The sequence below is a fragment of the Monodon monoceros genome, unplaced genomic scaffold, assembly GCF_005190385.1.
Source record: "Monodon monoceros isolate NGI ecotype Baffin Bay Population unplaced genomic scaffold, NGI_Narwhal_1 Super_Scaffold_5, whole genome shotgun sequence".
NCBI classification, from domain to species: domain Eukaryota; kingdom Metazoa; phylum Chordata; class Mammalia; order Artiodactyla; family Monodontidae; genus Monodon; species Monodon monoceros.
The window spans coordinates 12,487,440-12,504,817 of record NW_021703782.1 but is presented as its reverse complement, the minus strand read 5'-3'; the positions used below and the strand labels follow the sequence as shown (position 1 = coordinate 12,504,817).

General features: G+C 40.5%; 1 protein-coding gene across 1 annotated transcript in view; it reads left to right on the top strand.

Annotated features, from left to right (window-relative positions):
• The first annotated feature begins 709 nt into the window (after nucleotides 1-709).
• CDCA2 (cell division cycle associated 2) overlaps nucleotides 710-17,378 on the top strand; it is a 49,038-nt gene continuing 32,369 nt past the window's right edge. Inside the window, exons 1-6 of the mRNA XM_029203198.1 lie at nucleotides 710-765; nucleotides 1,198-1,261; nucleotides 1,354-1,527; nucleotides 2,619-2,764; nucleotides 15,635-15,785; nucleotides 16,999-17,195. Coding sequence (XP_029059031.1) covers nucleotides 1,198-1,261; nucleotides 1,354-1,527; nucleotides 2,619-2,764; nucleotides 15,635-15,785; nucleotides 16,999-17,195 — 732 coding nt within the window. The 5' untranslated portion in view covers nucleotides 710-765. The remainder of the gene's footprint in view (nucleotides 766-1,197; nucleotides 1,262-1,353; nucleotides 1,528-2,618; nucleotides 2,765-15,634; nucleotides 15,786-16,998; nucleotides 17,196-17,378) is intronic.

Below are 17,378 nucleotides of genomic sequence, written 5' to 3'. Positions count from 1 at the left end.
GGCTCAAAGCGTTACTGAGCAGGCGCATAGCCAACACCAGGTAGAGCTCATCTGCATACGGAGGCGGGGCTTGAGGGAAGAGGCAGAGCGCTGGAAGTGATCCACAACCACTCAGAGCCTCCCAACTTTAACCCCTCCCACTCGCTCAGCCCACCGAGGAAACGGCTGCGGTCGGGACTGGCTGATTGGGTAAGAGCCCCCCCGTCGTTCTGTCAGGATTGGTTCAATGATTCTTTTCGAAGTTCGCAGCATCCAATCGAAAGGCCGGGGACGGAACCAAACCGCTACTAGATAATTCCTCCGCGAGGCTCTCACGGAAAATAGTTCCCGGGGACGCAGGTCAGCAGTGGAGCTCACTGGACAGTGTGTCAACTGCGGCTAGCGGTGGTGTTTCTCCGAGCCCACGAAGCCACTCCTGTTCCTGGGAAGGCGAGGTAGAGGTCTGGGAGAGTTCGGTGCGCGCGCGCACACGTGCGAGTGGCGTGGGCGTAGAGATTCTCAGAGTAACGCCGGGACGCCGAGGAGGCGGGGCCGGCGATTTGAATCGGGCGGCGGGCCGCGGCCGGGCGGAGGGGAGGGTATAGGTAACGCCGGCTGTGGGGTCTGGGGGTCGGCGGCCGGGGACCAGGTAGCCCCCCGCGGCTGGCTTGGCGGCCGACAGTTACTTTCTTGAGCGAGCCCATCAGGGCCAGAGAGCCGAGGTCTAGAAGGCACGACAGCCACGACACTCATCGGCGGAGTGTTCAAAATAAACCCGAGAGGGAGGTAAGGCAAGCGGCCTGGTTGGGAGTTCCGAGACAGTAGTGGCGCAGAGCTGTTTCTTCGACGTGTTTCTCAGAAGTGTGTTCTACTGGATCACCCGCCTGCTTTTTAAAATGGGGCCCAGCCAGACCTCCTGAATTAGAATTTTTGGGAATCCGCAAAGCCGCTTCTCCAACAGGGTGCCTAGATGATTCTGATGTTCGCTAAGGTTGGAAAGCCTTGGCTTTATTGTATGGGATCTGCTTTGTTTCATCCCGAACAGCAGTTTCCTCCATTTCTCTTTAATTTGAGCTCCAAAAGTAGTCTCTTGTCATCCGTTTTCGTGCCAGTATAGGTTGTATTAGAATTCAGTCTTGAAAGAGGATCTCGATCAAATCACATTAATTTTGGAGGTGGGGTTATTTTTCTTTTTTCATTCTTCTCTCTCTTTTTTAGATGGATGATAGTTCAAAAGACAGCAAGCCCCTTGAAACCAAGGAGTCTGCTATTAATAACGCTGGTATGTAGTGACCTGTTGTTTCTTTGTGAAATTTAAGGTTTAGGTGTTTATCTTGATAATGATGTTTAGACCCTACATGTTGTCTGTTTCAGAAGATACCTCTTTCATTTTGGGAGATGGGAAGCTTGTAACTCCTCACAAGCCTGCAGCTGAAGTGACTCCTAATCGTTGCTTGTCAGATGCTTTTCAATCACCTTTGAACTTTTCCACAGTAACTGTGGAGCAATTGGGAATTACACCTGAAAGTTTTGTAAAGAACTCTTCAGGTAAGAGATGTTCTTCTTCTTTTGCAGTGCCTTTAAAAGTTGAAAAATTAAACTCTATTTTGTTCACTTACCCTGTCTATCTTATTACTTTATCTAAATTGATTGACTCTCAGACTTGCTGGATCAGGGAGATCAGGGTCCCAGGGCACCCAGCATGATACTGTAACTAAGTCACAGCTGCGGTCCAGGCCCAAACTGGAAAAGGACATGTGTGCGAGTCACTCTTTGACCCGACACATGGGATACAGGAGTGTGTATGTGAAAATAGTAATACATTTTATGGTCATGTATGGTAAAAATGAGAGAAAGTTGAAGGACAATTAAGAAAATATGACATTGAAAGACTGGGGCATATCTCTTTCAAAATCTCAAACAGAAAATTGACTCAGGCTAATCTCCTTTATGGAGTAGAAATGAAATTCACCTGTGAAGTCTGATTTAGCTGAAGAAACAAATAATGGGAATGGAATTAGAAAATAGAATTTAGAAATGGAGGATAATGGGGGACTTGAAAATCAGGGGGCACTAGACTAGTAATACCTGATGGAGACAAGACCGAAGTGGATGCCAACCTGTGTTCCCTTCTCAAGAACATCATTCTTAGACCTTTAAAAAGCTAAACTGGTTGGAATTCAGGGTAGTGTGCTGAAGGTAGACAGGTATCTAAGAGAAACAAATTATTGTGAACAATTGAGGACATGAGAGTGTGTGCCTGGGAGGAGATCGTCCTTGGGGATCAGAAAAAGAGAAATTTTTAGTCCAAAGCAATCCATTACCAACTCTGTGCAGGAAATAAGAAACAGAAATGACACCTGTTAATTCAAATGTATTCATGCATTTGTTCCACAACTTTTTGATAAACGCCTGCTATGTGCCAAGCACCGCTCCAGGGCATGGCATAAATCAATAGACAAAACAAAGGTACCTACCCATCTGATAATGTGTGCACAATTTTGCCTGTACTTTTCCATTTAGATCCCTGTACGATGCGTTCATCATATTCTCTCTCAGGCTGGTGGATCATGGGTATTCAGGGCATGATTACTGATTGCCTTGTTGTGTTCCAACTTACAAAAGAGTTTTTATTATAGGAAAGTCATCATCCTACCTTAAAAAATCCAGACGACGCTCTACAGTTGGTGTTCGGGGCTCTCCGGAAACAAACCATCTAATTCGTTTCATTGCCCAGCAGCGGAATTTAAAGAATGCTTCTTTGACCAAGAATTCCCCTTGTCAGGTATGGTTTTCTTTTTTAAGTTCCGTCATGAATTCTTCTAGGAGTATGTTTTGCTCTGTTAGAAAGCTTTTGTACAGTGTTGGTACTCTCCAGTGCACCTCATCTGTTTTGGATCTGGAGAGAGAATATTTTCTCTGTGTCTTACAGAGATTGTGCGCTTAGTTTAAATGTTGATGTTGAGCATGGATCTATTAAAGGTTATGAGATCCTGGATAGAAATGGTGTTCTGGAGGCGCTTTCTGTTTTATTTTGCACATTTTTGTCTAATTCATGTTTGTTTTTCTCTAATGAGGTGAGGCAGTGTTTTCCGACCTTTTTCTTTTAATATTTTGTCTGTAAGAGTTCCCCGCACCCCCACCAAAATGTATTTGGGATAACCTTGTGGAAAGGAGCGAAGTGTTTGTTGACGGGGAAGTATTTAGATATTTTTGCAGATTTTTATCAGAATAATACATGCTTCTAAAAAAATCAAATAGTACAAGACTTGCTATGAAAGACAGTCCCAGGCTTGCCCTTCTTTGGCTCGTTTGGCTCTTTTGGTATGGGCCTTCCTATTTTAAAAGGTACTTTTATTGCCACTTCTTTATTTTTCGTTTTAGACCCTGTGTATACATGAGGCTGTTTAGTGCAGTGCAGGGCTTCTCAGAAATTATCTGCAGATTCCTGGGAATACCTGAGTCCCATCCAAGAGGTCCATGAGGTCAAACTATTTGTTGAAACAGCACTAAGGTGTTATTTGCCCTTTTTCACTGTGTTGATGTTTGCACTCATGGTGTAAGAGCAGTGGTGGTTAAAACTGATGGCATCAAGCAATCATTTTACCTTCAACCCTGTTCATCGTTTACAGAAAACAATAATAAGGCCGGTTTCACTTAACATCCTTGATGAAGCAATAAAAATTACACATTTTATTAATTTTCAACCCTGGAATATTGTGTGTGATGAAATGGGAAGTAGACACCAGGCATTTCCAAAGTATATACCGAAGTGTGGTGGATGTTTCCAGAAAAGTTATGGATATGATTGTTTGAGCTGTGAGTTGAACTAGCCACTTTTTCATGGAACATCGTGTTTATTTGAAAGAATGACTGACAGACATGGTTAGTCAGACTTGGGAATGTGGCTGGCATTTTCTCAGAAATGAACAGTGAACCTGCCACTTCAAGGAAAGCCAGATATTTCTTACCAATGAAAAAAATTCGAGTTTTTGAGAGAAAATTAGAATTTTGGAAAACTTGTATTCACGACTGTGATCTTACTTGACAGCTTCCCAATGGCTGCACTTTTCTGATGGATCAGTGGGGATGTTAATGTGACGTTTGGATATTGCACAGTAAAATATGTTAACATTTGGAAGATACACATAACTGAGTGAACCAGTATTTTCTACACGACCAGTACATGCAAATTATGCCCTCAAGTTGCAGGATAGGCCCATGGATTTTAACATAACAGAATATGAAAAGTTCATTGATAAGATTTCATATTTGACATTGCAACTAACGTTTAAGAAATCTTCATTGAATTTTGTGTTGCATTAAAGGATATCCACAATTCTGGAAAAGCTGTTGAAATATTCTTGATAGATATAACGAACGTGAACTAAGAGTCTTTGGTGTGCTCAATAATTCTTTAGGGTGTAAAAACTTATTGAGAACTGTGTTAGAGTATATGGGAACATGGCCTGTGGAGTTGTATTGTTGGCGTTTGATTCTAGGCTTTATTATCAGTTAATTGTGACTTTTGGCAAATTACTTGAATTTTCTGTTCCAGTTTCCTCATGTATAAAACAGGGGTGATAATAGTAGCAAGGGTTTTATGAGGTTGAATAAATTAATAGATATGAAGTATTTACAACTGTGCCTGGAACATGGTATGTTTTATGCTATCATTGTTGTTATTTCTGTGAAAAATGAGGATTTTGCTCTCACATCTCCTAGCCATAGCTGTCCTGACACTTTCCTCTTCCTGCCTTCCTACCAGTACAACCAGTTACAATTTGTGTTTAAATTAGGGTTTAGTATGTATTATCTAACCCTATAGATATTTTTCATGAATTGCCATATGGTGTGTTAGGGCCATATTTCCTTTCTTGCATGATTTTTGTTTTTCCTGTGATTAATAAGTACTTTTTTTTTTTTTGGTTTAGTCTTTTAATTTATCATGATGGACTATCTTTCACTGTGCATTGTTGAGGACATTATAGTTTTGTTGAAGTTTTCTTCCATATTTCATGGGGTCTCATTTTGCTACCTAATTATTTTAGGTTCTGGCTCATTCTCAAATCTTTCTTCAGATGCCTTGTGATCCTTGACTCTGTTCACATTTGAAGGTGCGACACTTTAAAAACTGACTGGGAGCTAACTGTGTGTAGTCTGGCTCTGTTGGCTAGTGGATTTCCATGTAGGACAACAGGGCCACTTTTTCAGTGAAGGAACTCGCAAGTATTAGAATCCTGTGGGTACTTTCTCTTTGGCAGATCTGTTTTCTTTGAGGGAATTCCTGGGGATGTAAACCTGAGCCCTAGAACCGTGGAAGGCAAATGGTGGAAAGTGGCTGGAAGGCATTGAGAAGACTTAGACAAACTGTTTTCAGTACAGGGCCTCCTATCCTTAGCTGTTTAGATCTCATAGAGTCGTAAAACATAAAGGTTCCCTCCAAAACATAAAGGTTCTTTGCTATTTGTGGAGAGATCTGTGGGTTCAAGTGCTACTGATACAGCTTCAACATTGCCCTGGACCCTTGTTTCAGACATATTGAATATCTGATGCTTTAGATAACCTGAGCCTTTCTGGGGGTCTCTAGCAAGTCTGCTTGTTTCCTGTTACCAGACCACCCTAAGGAGCCCCTGTCAGTTTCAGCTTTCTCTGGACTAAGTCAGTTTTTGTTTGGTGACATTCCATATCTGCTGTTGATTTTTCTCTTTTTTTTTTCTTAAGGATATACATACACATATGTACATAAACACATCCCCACACATATCATATGACTGTACTTATTAAAAGAATTGCTGGAATATATAGTTGTAGTATCTAGCATTGAGATATTCAAGAATGAAAACAAGAGTAGTGGAGGAAAGATGAGGGATATATATTGCAAAATGATCACCGCACATAGTTACAAATTCTTTTTTCCCTGTGATGAGAACTTTTAAGATCTACTCTTTTAGCAACTTTCAAATATGCAATACAGTATTATTAATTATAGTCACCATGCTGTACATTATACCCATGACTTATTTATTTTATAACTGAAAGTTTATACCTCTTGACCCCCTTCACCTATTTTTTACACACTCCCAACAACCAGCCACCAATCTGTTCTCTGTATTTATGAGCTTGGTTTGACTTTTTTGTTTTCTTTTGTGTGTTTGTCTTAGATTCCACAGATAAGTGAGATCATATGGTATTTGTCTTTCTCTGACTGACTGACTTAGCGTAAGGCCCTTGAAGTCCATACGTGTTGTTGCAAATGGCAAGGTTTCATTCTTATGGCCAAATAATATTCCATTGTGTATATACCACAATTTCTTTATCCACTCATTCATCAAGCGACAATTAGGTTGTTTCCATATCTTGGCTGTTGTAAATAATACTGTGTTGAACATGGGCGTACATACATCTTTTTGAGTTACTGTTTTCCTTTGATTAAGTACCCAGAAGTAGAGTTTCTGGATCATATAGTACTTCTTAATTTTTTAAGGAACCTCCATACCGTTCTCCATAGTGGCTGCACCAATTTGCATTCTGACCAACAGTGCACAAGGGTTCCCTTTTCTCCACATCTTCACCAACACTTGTTCTCTCTTGTGTTTTCGGTAATAGCCGTTCTGACAGGTATGAGGTGATATGTCACTGCGGTTTTGATTTGCATTTTCCAGCTGATGAGTAATGCTGAGCACCTTTTCATGTACCTGTTGACCATCTGTATGTCTTTGGAAAAATGCATATTCAGATCCTCTGCCCATTTTTTAATCAGATTGGTTTTCTGCTGTTAAGTTGAAATGAGTTCTTTTTATATTTTGGACATTAACCCCTTATCAGACATATGATTTGCAAATTTCCTCCCGTTTGGTAGGTTTCCTTTTCATTTTGTTGATGATTCTCTGCTGTGCAGAAGCTTTTTAGTTTGATATAGTCCCACTTGTTCGTTCTTGCTTTTGGTGCCTTTGCTTTTGGTGTCAAATCCAAAAAATCATCACCAAGACTTATCACCTGTTTTCATCTAGGAGTTTTACAGTTTCAGGTCTTACGTTCAAATCTTTAATCCATTTTGTGTATGGTGTAAGATAGTGGTCCAGTTTCATTCTTTTTTGTATCTGTTCAGTTTTCCCAACACCGTTTATAGAAGAGACTGTCCTTTTCTCATTGTATAGGCATACCCCCTTTTATTGTGCTTTACTTTATTGTGCTTTGCATTTTTTAAAATAAATTTATTTATTTATTTTTGGCCGCGTTGGGTCTTCGTTTCTGCGCGCGGGCTTTCTCTAGTTGGGGCAGGCGGGGGCCGCTCTTTGCTGCGGTGCGGGGGCCTCTCACTGCAGCGGCCTCTCTTGTTGTGGAGCACGGGCTCTAGGCTCACGGGCTTCAGTAGCTGTGGTCCGCAGGCTCTAGAGCGCAGGCTCAGCAGTTGTGGCACACGGGCTTAGTTGCTTCACGGCATGTGGGATCTTCCTGGACCAGGGCTCAAACCCGTGTCCCCTGCATTGGCAGGCGGATTCTTAACTACTGCGCCACCAGGGAAGACCCTTTTTTTTTTTTTTTTTTTAACAAATTGAAGGTTTGTGGCTACCCTGCATCAAGCAAGTCTACTGGCACCATTTTTCCAACAGTATTTGCTCACTTTGTATCTCTGTGTCACATTTTGGTAATTCTTGCAATATTTCAAACTTTTTCATTATTACCTTATTATATCATATCATTACTATTAAGGTGATCAGTGATCAGTGATATTTGATATTACTATTGTAGTTAGTTTAGGGCGCCACGAACTGCACCCATATAAGATGGCGAACTTAATTGATAAATGCTGTGTGTATGTGTGTGAGTGTGTGTGTGTGTGTATTCAAACTGCTCCACCAACCTGCCATTCCCCCATCTCTCTCTCTCTTTCCTTAGGCCTTCCTATTCCCTGAGAATAACACTATTGAAATTAGGCCTCTAACTGTTCAAGTGAAAGGAAGAGTTGCACATCTCTCACTTTAAATCAAAAGCAAGAAATTATTAAGCTTAGTGGGGAAGGCATGTCAAAAGCTGAGATAGGCTGAAAGCTAGGCCTCTTGGCCAGTTAGCCAAGTTGTGCATGCAAAGGAAAAGCTCTCGAATGAAATTAAAAGTTCTACGCTAGTGAACACACAAATGATGAGAGAGCAAAACATTCTTATTGCAGATATGGAGAAAGTTTTAGTGGTCTGGATAGAAGATCAAACCAGCCACAACGTTCACTTAAGCCAGGGCCTAATCAAGAGTATGGCCCTAATTCTCTTCAGTTCTATGAAACCTGAGAGAGATGAGGAAGCTGCAGAAGAAAAGTTTGAAGCTAGCAGAGGTTGGCTCATGAGGTTTAAGGAAAGAAGCCATCTCCATAACATAAAAGCAAGGTGAAGCAGCAAATTATCCAGGGGATAGATCTGGCTAAGATAATTAATGAAAGTGGCTACACTAAACAACAGATTTTCAATATAGATGAAATAGCTTTACATTGGAAAAAGATGCCATCTAGGGCTTCCATAACTAAAGAGTAGAAGTCAATGCCTGGCTTCAAAGCTTCAGGGACGGGCTGACTCTCTTGTTAAGGGCTAATGCTGCTGGTGACTTGAAGTTGAATTCAGTTTATTTACCATTCTGAAGATCCTAGGGCCCTTAAGAGTTTTGCCAAATCTATTCTGCCTGTGCTCTAAAAATGGAACAACAAAGCCTGGATGATAGCATATCTGATTACAGTATGGTTTACGGAATATTTTAAGCCCTCTATTGAGACCTACTGCTCAGTAAAAAGATTCCTTTCAAAATATTACTGCTCATTGACAGTGCACTTGGTCACCCAAGAGCTTTGATGGAGATGTACAATGTGATTCACGTTGTTTTCATGCGTGCTAACACAACATCTATTCTGCAGCCCATGGATCAAGGAATAATTTTGATCTTCAAGTCTTATTATTTAAGATATACATTTTGTAAGCCTATAGCTGCCATATATGGTGGTTCCTCTGGATCTGGGCAGAGTAAATTGAAAACATTCTGGAAAGGATTCATCGTTCTAGATGCCATTAAGGACATTCATGATTCATGGAAAGAGATCAGAGATCAAAATATCAACATTAATAAGAGTTTGGAAGAAGTTGATTCCAACCCTCATGGATGACTTTTGGGACCCAAGACTTTGAGGGGTTCAAGGAAGTAACTGCAGATGTGGTAGAAATAGAGAATTAGAAGTGGAGCCTGAAGATGTGACTGAATTGCTGCCATCTTATGATAAAACTTTTAAATGGATGAGGAGTTGCTTCTTACAGATGAGCAAAGAAAGTTTCTTGAGATGAAACCTATTCCTGGTAAAGATGCTTTGAAGACTGTTGAAATGATGACAAAGGATTTAGAATATTACATAAACATAGTTGATAAATCAGCTGCAGCGTTTGAGAGGATTGGCTCTAATTCTGAAAGGAGTTCTCCTGTGGGTAAAGTGGTGTCAGACAGCATTGCATGCTATAGAGAAATCGTTTGTGAAAGAAAGTCAATCTATGTGGCAAACTTCATTGTTGTCTTATTTTAGGAAATTGCCACACTCTAACTTAGAGCGGCCACCACCCTGATCAGTCTTTGAGGCAAGACCCTCCACCAGCAAAAAGATTGCTGCTCACTGAAGGCTCAGATGATGGTTAGCATTTTTTAGCAATAAGGTTTTTTAATTAAGGTATGTACGCTGTTAGACATAATGCTCTTGTGCACTTGATAGAATACAGTATGGTGTGAACATAACTTGTATATGCACTGGGAAACCGAAACATTTGTGACTTGCTTTACTGCAATATTCACTTTATTGTGGTGACCTGGAACCTAACCCACAGTATCTCCAAGTTATGCCTGTAGATTCTTGGTTGCTTTGTTGTAAATTAATGGAGCATATATGGGTTGGCTTATTTCTGGGCTCCCTATTCTCTTCCATTGACCTATGCATCTTTTTCTGTTTTGATTACTATAGTATTATAGTTTGAAATCAGGGTGCATGATGCCTCCGGCTTTGTTGTTCTTTCTCAAAATTGCTTTGGCTATTCAGGGCCTTTTGTGGTTCCATACAAGCTTTAGGATTGTTTGTTTCATTTCTGTGATAAATACTGTTGGAATTTAGACAGGGATTGCAGTGGATCTGTAGATTGCTTTGGGTAGTATGGACATTTTAACAATATTATTTCTTCCAGTCCATGAGCACAAAATATCTTTCCACTTATTTGTGTCTTTTTCAGTTCCTTTCATCAGTGTCTTATAGTTTTCAGGATGCACGTCTTTCAGTTCCTTGGTTAAACTTACTCCTAAGTGTTTTATTCTTTTTGATGAAGTTGTAAATGGGATTGTTCTCTTAATTTCTCTTTCTGATAATTCTTTATTTGGGTGTAGAAACACAACCTTTTTGTATGCTTATTTTGTATTCTGCAATTTTACTGAATTTGTTTATTCTAGCAGTTTTTTGGTGTAGTCGTTTTCTATATATAATATGTATCTGCAAATAGTGACAGTTTTACTTTTCCCTTTCCAGTTTGCATGCCTTTTCTTTTCTTTTTCTTTCTTTCTTTCTTTTTTTTTTTTTTTTTTTGCCTAATTGCTACTTCTTGATCTTTAAGTGTTATGGCATTAGTTATTGACTTCCCATTGTGTTCAGTGGAAAGTTAGCCCTCTTTCTTCCTCATACCTTTTATCGTAAATGTATGTATGCACTTCCCATCCTCTATAACTTCCCAATAGATTGGTTACATCAGTATTCGAATGTTTACATCATTATGACCATGTATGTTATTCTGACCTGTTTTTCCTTATGCATTTGCCTTACTCTGTCCCTTTAACTCTTCCTAGACCCCCATGGCATCCCATTCCTATGCCTGTCCATCACAGCAGAGCTCCTTGAACAGCCATCTGTCCTGTCTTGCTCCACTTCCTTCCCTCCATTCTCTCCGCTGTAGCCACTCCAATCGGACTTTTGTTTCTACCACTCCATTGAGAAGACTCTTGTCACCATTGATCACAAATGGCCCGCATCTTGGCCAAGACAAAGATTAAGTCTAAGTTTGTATCCTACGCAAACTTGCCTCAGCTTTTGACTGAGTTTAGCTACTCCCTCCTTGAAGCGCTTTCTTTGCTTTGTTTCTGGGATACCACACTGACCTGATTTTCTTCCTGTGTCACTGTCATCCGTTCCTGTGTTTCATTTGCTTATTCCAGGCCTTCCAGTTTTCCCCTCACAAATGCTTGAGCTCCCCAGGGCTCTCCTCTGCCCCCTTTTCTTTGCTTTCCTTAGGTAAACTAATCCTTTGCTATGGCTTTGAACATCATCTATAGGCTGATGACTCAAATGTCTAACATTGGCCCAGAGTTCTGTAGAGCTCCAGACTTAGATACCCAGTTGCCTATTCACCATCTGCCTTTGGGTGTTCCAGTAAGCATTTCGAGTGTTACACGGCCACAGCCAAACTCCAGGTTTCCATCCCCCACGAGATCCTCCGGTCCACTTCCTCATCTCAGTACACGCTGCCGTCCAGTTGCTCAGGCCAACAACCTACCAAATCTTCCTCGGTTCCTTCCTTTTTTTTTTTTCCTTTTCATCTCCCACATCCAACCCATTATTACCTTTTGGCTTCATTTCAGAAACCTATCTGTAATTCCTCATGTCTCCCAGCTCCATTGCTACAACCCTAATGTGATTTCTACCTGAATCACCAGCTGCTTCTTCATAACTGGTCTCCTTATTTCCCTCCTTCCCTGGTCCGTCCACCATCCCACAGAGCAGTCAAAGAGACACTTTTAAAGAATGAATCAGATCATTCACTCTGCCTCTTAAAACCTTCCCGTGGCTCCCTGTTATGCCATGAATTAAACTCAAACCCCATCTTGAAGCCTTGAGTGCCCTCCCCGATCTGAGCCCTGCCTATCCCTATTCTCAGCTCGCCATCTCCTGCTGTTTTCTGGGCACGCGGGCCTTCTTCCTGCTGCATCCTCCTTCCATCTCAGGGCCTTTGCTCTTGTTCCGGCTTGTTCTTGCAGAATGCCTTCCTCCCCCAGTATCTTCCCTTAACTACCACTTTCTGTTTCAGTTCCAGCTCAGATGTTACTCCAGACAGAGCGCTGTCCTGACTCAAGTAAAGCAGCACTGTTATTACTAAATCACACTCCTTTTTTTTGCAGTACGCGGGAGCACCCCCCCTTTTTTTTTTTTTGCCACACTCCTTTTTTACCTTCTCAGTGGCACCTCTTGTACCTGAAACTATATTAATATGTTTTCAGAGTTTCACTCTAGAATGTAATTTCCCCCTGTATCCTGAGCCCCTTGAATAGTTTCTGGTACGTGGGAAGAATGTTGACTGACCGATATAATTCCTAAGACAAAAGCATCAAAAATGCAGTACGTTTTTGAATGCTTCCTTTACTTTTTGTATATGAACATTGTTCTCTTTCTCCATCAGGAAACAGAGAAACAACAATTTTTAAAATAAATTTATTTATTTATTTATTTTTGGCTGTGTTGGGTCTTTGTTTCTGTGCGAGGGCTTTTTCTCTAGTTGCGGCGAGCCGGGGCCACTCTTCATCGTGGTGCGCGGGCCTCTCTTGTTGAGGAGCACAGGCTCCAGACGCGTAGGCTCAGTAGTTGTGTCTCACGGGCCTAGTTGCTCCGTGGCATGTGGGATCCTCCCAGACCAGGGCTCAAACCTGTGTCCCCTGCATTAGCAGGCAGATTCTCAACCACTGCACCACCAGGGAAGCCCAGAAACAATTTTGACTGGGGAACCTTTAATTTGTTCAAAGCAGTATTTCAAAATGCTCCAAACTCCTAGCACATTAAACCTAACCCTCCCATGTTCAAATATAAGTACAAAAAATATACATTCAACGTAAATTGTATGACTTTGGGATAAACCCTTTCTTTCTCTATATCTCAGTTAGGTAAGAGTTGACCACCAGCTTTTTATAAATGCTATGTGCGGTTTATGTCGTAAAGGTTTACATCATCAACCATATTTGAGTTTTAAATGTTGTGTTATTATGCAACAGAGTTTGCTTTATGAAGGTATTTAACTGGGAATAGAATCCAGTGTGTGAGCAGATTCACCATCAAACACGGCTTCAAGATTTTAACTGATTTTTCTCCATATGATATCTTAAAGGGAGGTAATTTTTTTACTTTACTTTCGCCTGTTAGCATAATTTTTTAAATTGGTATAAGCTCCAAATCAGTGGAAATATGTTAGTCTAAATAATAAAGGGGGAGAAAAAAACCCTAGAGAACCTAACCAGTAATTTATTTTACAGGTAGCAGAACTATTAAATTGTATATTGCTTACACTTGTCTGGCACTTCTATCCCTGCTAATACCAATTTAATTTGACCACTCTTTGGTTGAAATCCTGTTAGCAGAGTTTCCAGAGAGCTCCTGTGCTTAGACCATTTTTTAAGTATTTGGCTTTGTAGTTTCAGTGAATGGCTAGCTTTTAGCTCTAAGGAAGTAAGCTCCCATGACATCAGGAAGATTTAGCTGGGGGGTGCCAGAGGGGAGAGGGTATATGTGGGTGGGTGTCTAAGCTACTTCAGAACATCTGTATATTGCTCTGGCCCCTGGGGAGAGGGTGTGTCTGGATGGAAATGAATAGAGACTAGGTTGGATGGAACTAGTTATGCTGAGACCTACATGTGACAAAGGTGTCATGCAGATCATTTTCTAAGGATATTTTTGGAAAACTTTGGTAAAATTTCCAAATAGACAAGTTCTTCCTATCCCTTCTTCCTTAGCCCTGTCTCCAGGATTTGATGCTTTCTTGTGATCTCCGTATAGTCTGTCTGTCTCTCTCTCTTTTTTTCTTTTGTTGTTCTTATTGGGTAAACTCTTTGCTAACTGTACAGACATAAAATTCTTACTACTGATTTTAATTTTTATTTTGTATACAATTTTTAAAGGTTACACTTCATTTAATTATTACAAAATATTGGCTATATTCCCTGTTTTGTTCAATACATCCTTGTAACGTGTCTTACATCCAATAGTTTGTACCTCCTATTCCCCCACCCCTATATTGCCCCACCCCAGCCCCGTAACAGCTAGTTTGTTCTCTGTATCTGTGAGTCTGTTTCTTTTGTGTTAGACATTCACTAGTTTATTGTGTTTTTTAGATTCCACATATAAGTGATATTATACAGTATTTGTCTTTCTCTGTCTGACTTATTTCACTTAGCATAATGCCCTCCAAGTCCATCTTTGTTGCTGCAAATGGCAAAATGTCATTCTTTTTTATGGCTGAGTAGTATTCCATTGCATACATATACCACATCTTCTTTATCTGTTGATGGGCACTTAGGTTGCTTCCATATCTTGGCAATTATAAATAGTGCTGCTATGAACATTGGGGGTGCATGTATCTTTTCGAATTAGTGTTTTTGTTTTTTTCAGGTGTATATCCAGGAGTAGAATTGCTGGGTCATATGGTAGTTCTATTTTTAGTTTTTTGAGAAACCTCCATACTGTTCTCCACAGCGGCTGCATCAATTCACATTCCCGTCAACAGTGTACGAGGGTTCCCTTTTCTCCACATCCTCGCCGATGTTTGTTATTTGTGGTCTTTTTTTTTCTTTTTTTTTGTGGTACGCGGGCCTCTCGCTGTTGTGGCCTCTCCCACTGTGGAGCACAGGCTCCGGACGCGCAGGCTCAGCAGCCATGGCTCACGGGCCCAGCCGCTCCACGGCATGTGGGATCTTCCCGGACCGGGGCACGAACCCGTGTCCCCTGCATGGACTCTCAACCACTGCGCCACCAGGGAAGCCCTGTGATCTTTTTTTTTTTTGGCCATGCCACATGGCATGCAGGATCTTAGTTCCCAGATCAGGGATTGAACCCGCACCGCCTGTATTGGAAGTCCAGGGTCTTAACCACTGGACCACCAGGGAAGTCCCTATTTGTGGTCTTTTTGGTGATAGCATCCTGACAGTTGTGAGGTGATAGCTCATTGTGGTTTTGATTTGCATTTCCCTGATGATTAGCGACGTTGAGCATCTTTTCATGTGCCTACTGGCCATCTGCATTTCTTCTTTGGAAAAATGTCTGTTCAGTTCTTCTGCCCATTTTTTAAGGGATTAATATCCAACATATGAAAACAACTCGTACAGCTCAACATCCATATAGTCTCTTAAACTGGCCTCTCAAACGTTTTGTGTGGAACCTGTTTCCCTTTCACATTTGATTTGCTGAGGCTATCTCAGGTTATGGACTCTCAGTTATAAAAGAGCGTCCTTAACCACCCCTCCCCCCACCCCCAGAAAGAATCCTTTTAAAGATTGTCAAGCCCTCAAATAATTGGGATGTGTTTTGTCTGGGTGCCTTTTTAAAGTGCTTTCCATCTCCTCCAGATTTCTCCTGTCTGGTCCATGGGCTTGTCAGTATCAGTACTGGCCAGCCTGTAGCTCCACATTTATACTTCCCATGTAGCTATTGCTCTTTGCTCAGATTAAGGAGAAGAGAGGAGAAACAAAGACGATGGCTGTACACCGAATATTCAGACTAAGACTGTGTGGTTCACGGGAGGAGAGGCTCTGCTGTATTAACTTATTACCTCTGCTCTTCGAAAAGCCTATCTTTGGTTTGATTTATAATGTCCTCTGTGCTTCTGTATTTTAACAGGGCAGCCCTGTTTTGTATCGAAATGTTCATTCTTTAAGAGAACAAATATCTGCCTTCCAGTCAGCTTTTCACTCCATAAAGGAAAACGAGAAAATGACTGACTGTCCTGAATTCTCAGAGACGGAAGGAGAGTTCAAGATCACAGGCTCAAGTGAGTAGAAAGAAGGGCTTTAGTATTTATTCAGACCATGCTCAGTATAAAGATTTAGTTCTACAGTCTTTTCTGAGTAGAGCTGTATTTTTCAATAGGGCCTACCATTTAAAATTTGGGACATTTCACACAAAAATCTGGATTTCTGGTTTCTCTTGAAAAAATATAATATCAAGCACTCCTGAGCCTACGTCTTACATATCCACATGGCCACAATTAAGTGCTAAGTGTTAGAATGTCGAAGCCAGTGGGCTCATTTCATCTTTAGAATAGGGCACATGGTAGATTTGAGTGCACAAACCTTGATTTTTTTAGAGGATTATTATTAAGTTTGGCAAGCATTTAAATGAATACCAAACTCCCAACTCTGATATTATAAACAGATATGTTCAGCGTGACATCTTAATAGCCTGCCATATTCTTTACCATAACTTTTAGATTGTAATTTATTTGGTAATTCTTTGTCACTTTTGATTTTTCCAATTGCAAAGCATTTCAAACACCAGAACTAGAGAAAATCTTGGTCTTGCTGTAACCACCATAACCCTAAGGTTCCAAATGGTTTTGTTTGCTTTCTTGAACTATCTTCAAGTACATTTCAACACCTCCTTGGGTGCAGGGCATTGTTACTCAAGACAAATCCAGTTCATCTACCTCTGCAGTACATGACCTGCTCTGATGTACTCATTTGTATTTGTAATTTGTAACTTACCTATTTTTTAGTTTTTATCTGAGCTTTTAAATATTTTATTTACATCATTACTAAAGTTCTGTAGACAATTAAATTCCCTTTTTGTACCTAGGAAGAACTGTGGCTGTATTTTTCATAAAATCGTACATGGTCAAAGCAGAACCAATATTAGAACATAACCACATCCTTTAAAATGTTCAAAAGAAAAGGTTTCTTTCTAAACTTAAAAATAGAATGAGATACTATATCAAAATTGCAAATGTATCTTGGAGTATCTTTGTACATTTTAAAGTCTGAAAAAAGTCAATTCTAATAATTAAATTTTTAGCAGTCATGTTCTTTTACTTTTCAGTTAGATTTCCCTTTTGGAATAAAAAATGTACTACTAGAGTTTTCATTGATAAAGTATTTAGGCTCAAGCATTAAATTTTACTAAACTTAGGATGTACACAATTTTCAAATGATGCTGTAAAATAAAATATTGAAGGCCTGTGTTGTTTTGTTTTTATTTTGTGTACCTAGCCAAAAAGGAAAGTCTTGGTGAATGTCAACAGTGTGAGTTCCCTGCAAACTTGTCATCCAAGCGACAGAGAATATCCTCTCCGAGCAGCTCTGATGGAAACCTAACTGATGCCTTTGGTCTCCAGATACACAATGTTGCTGCTTTTCCCAATACAGATAGACAGTGTGCTGTTGAAACTTCTGCAAATCTCTCTGAGGTAATTCACTTACTGGAAACAGGAAAATGAAGCTTTGGATTTCTGGCTAGTCACTTTTAGGACTGACTGTCAAGGCCCTTTTGCAATTATAGAACTTATGTATATTGTATTGTGGTATTTTAGCTGGGTTTTAAATTGTGTGTGTGTGTGTGTGTGTGTGTGTGTGTGTGTGTGTGTGTGTGT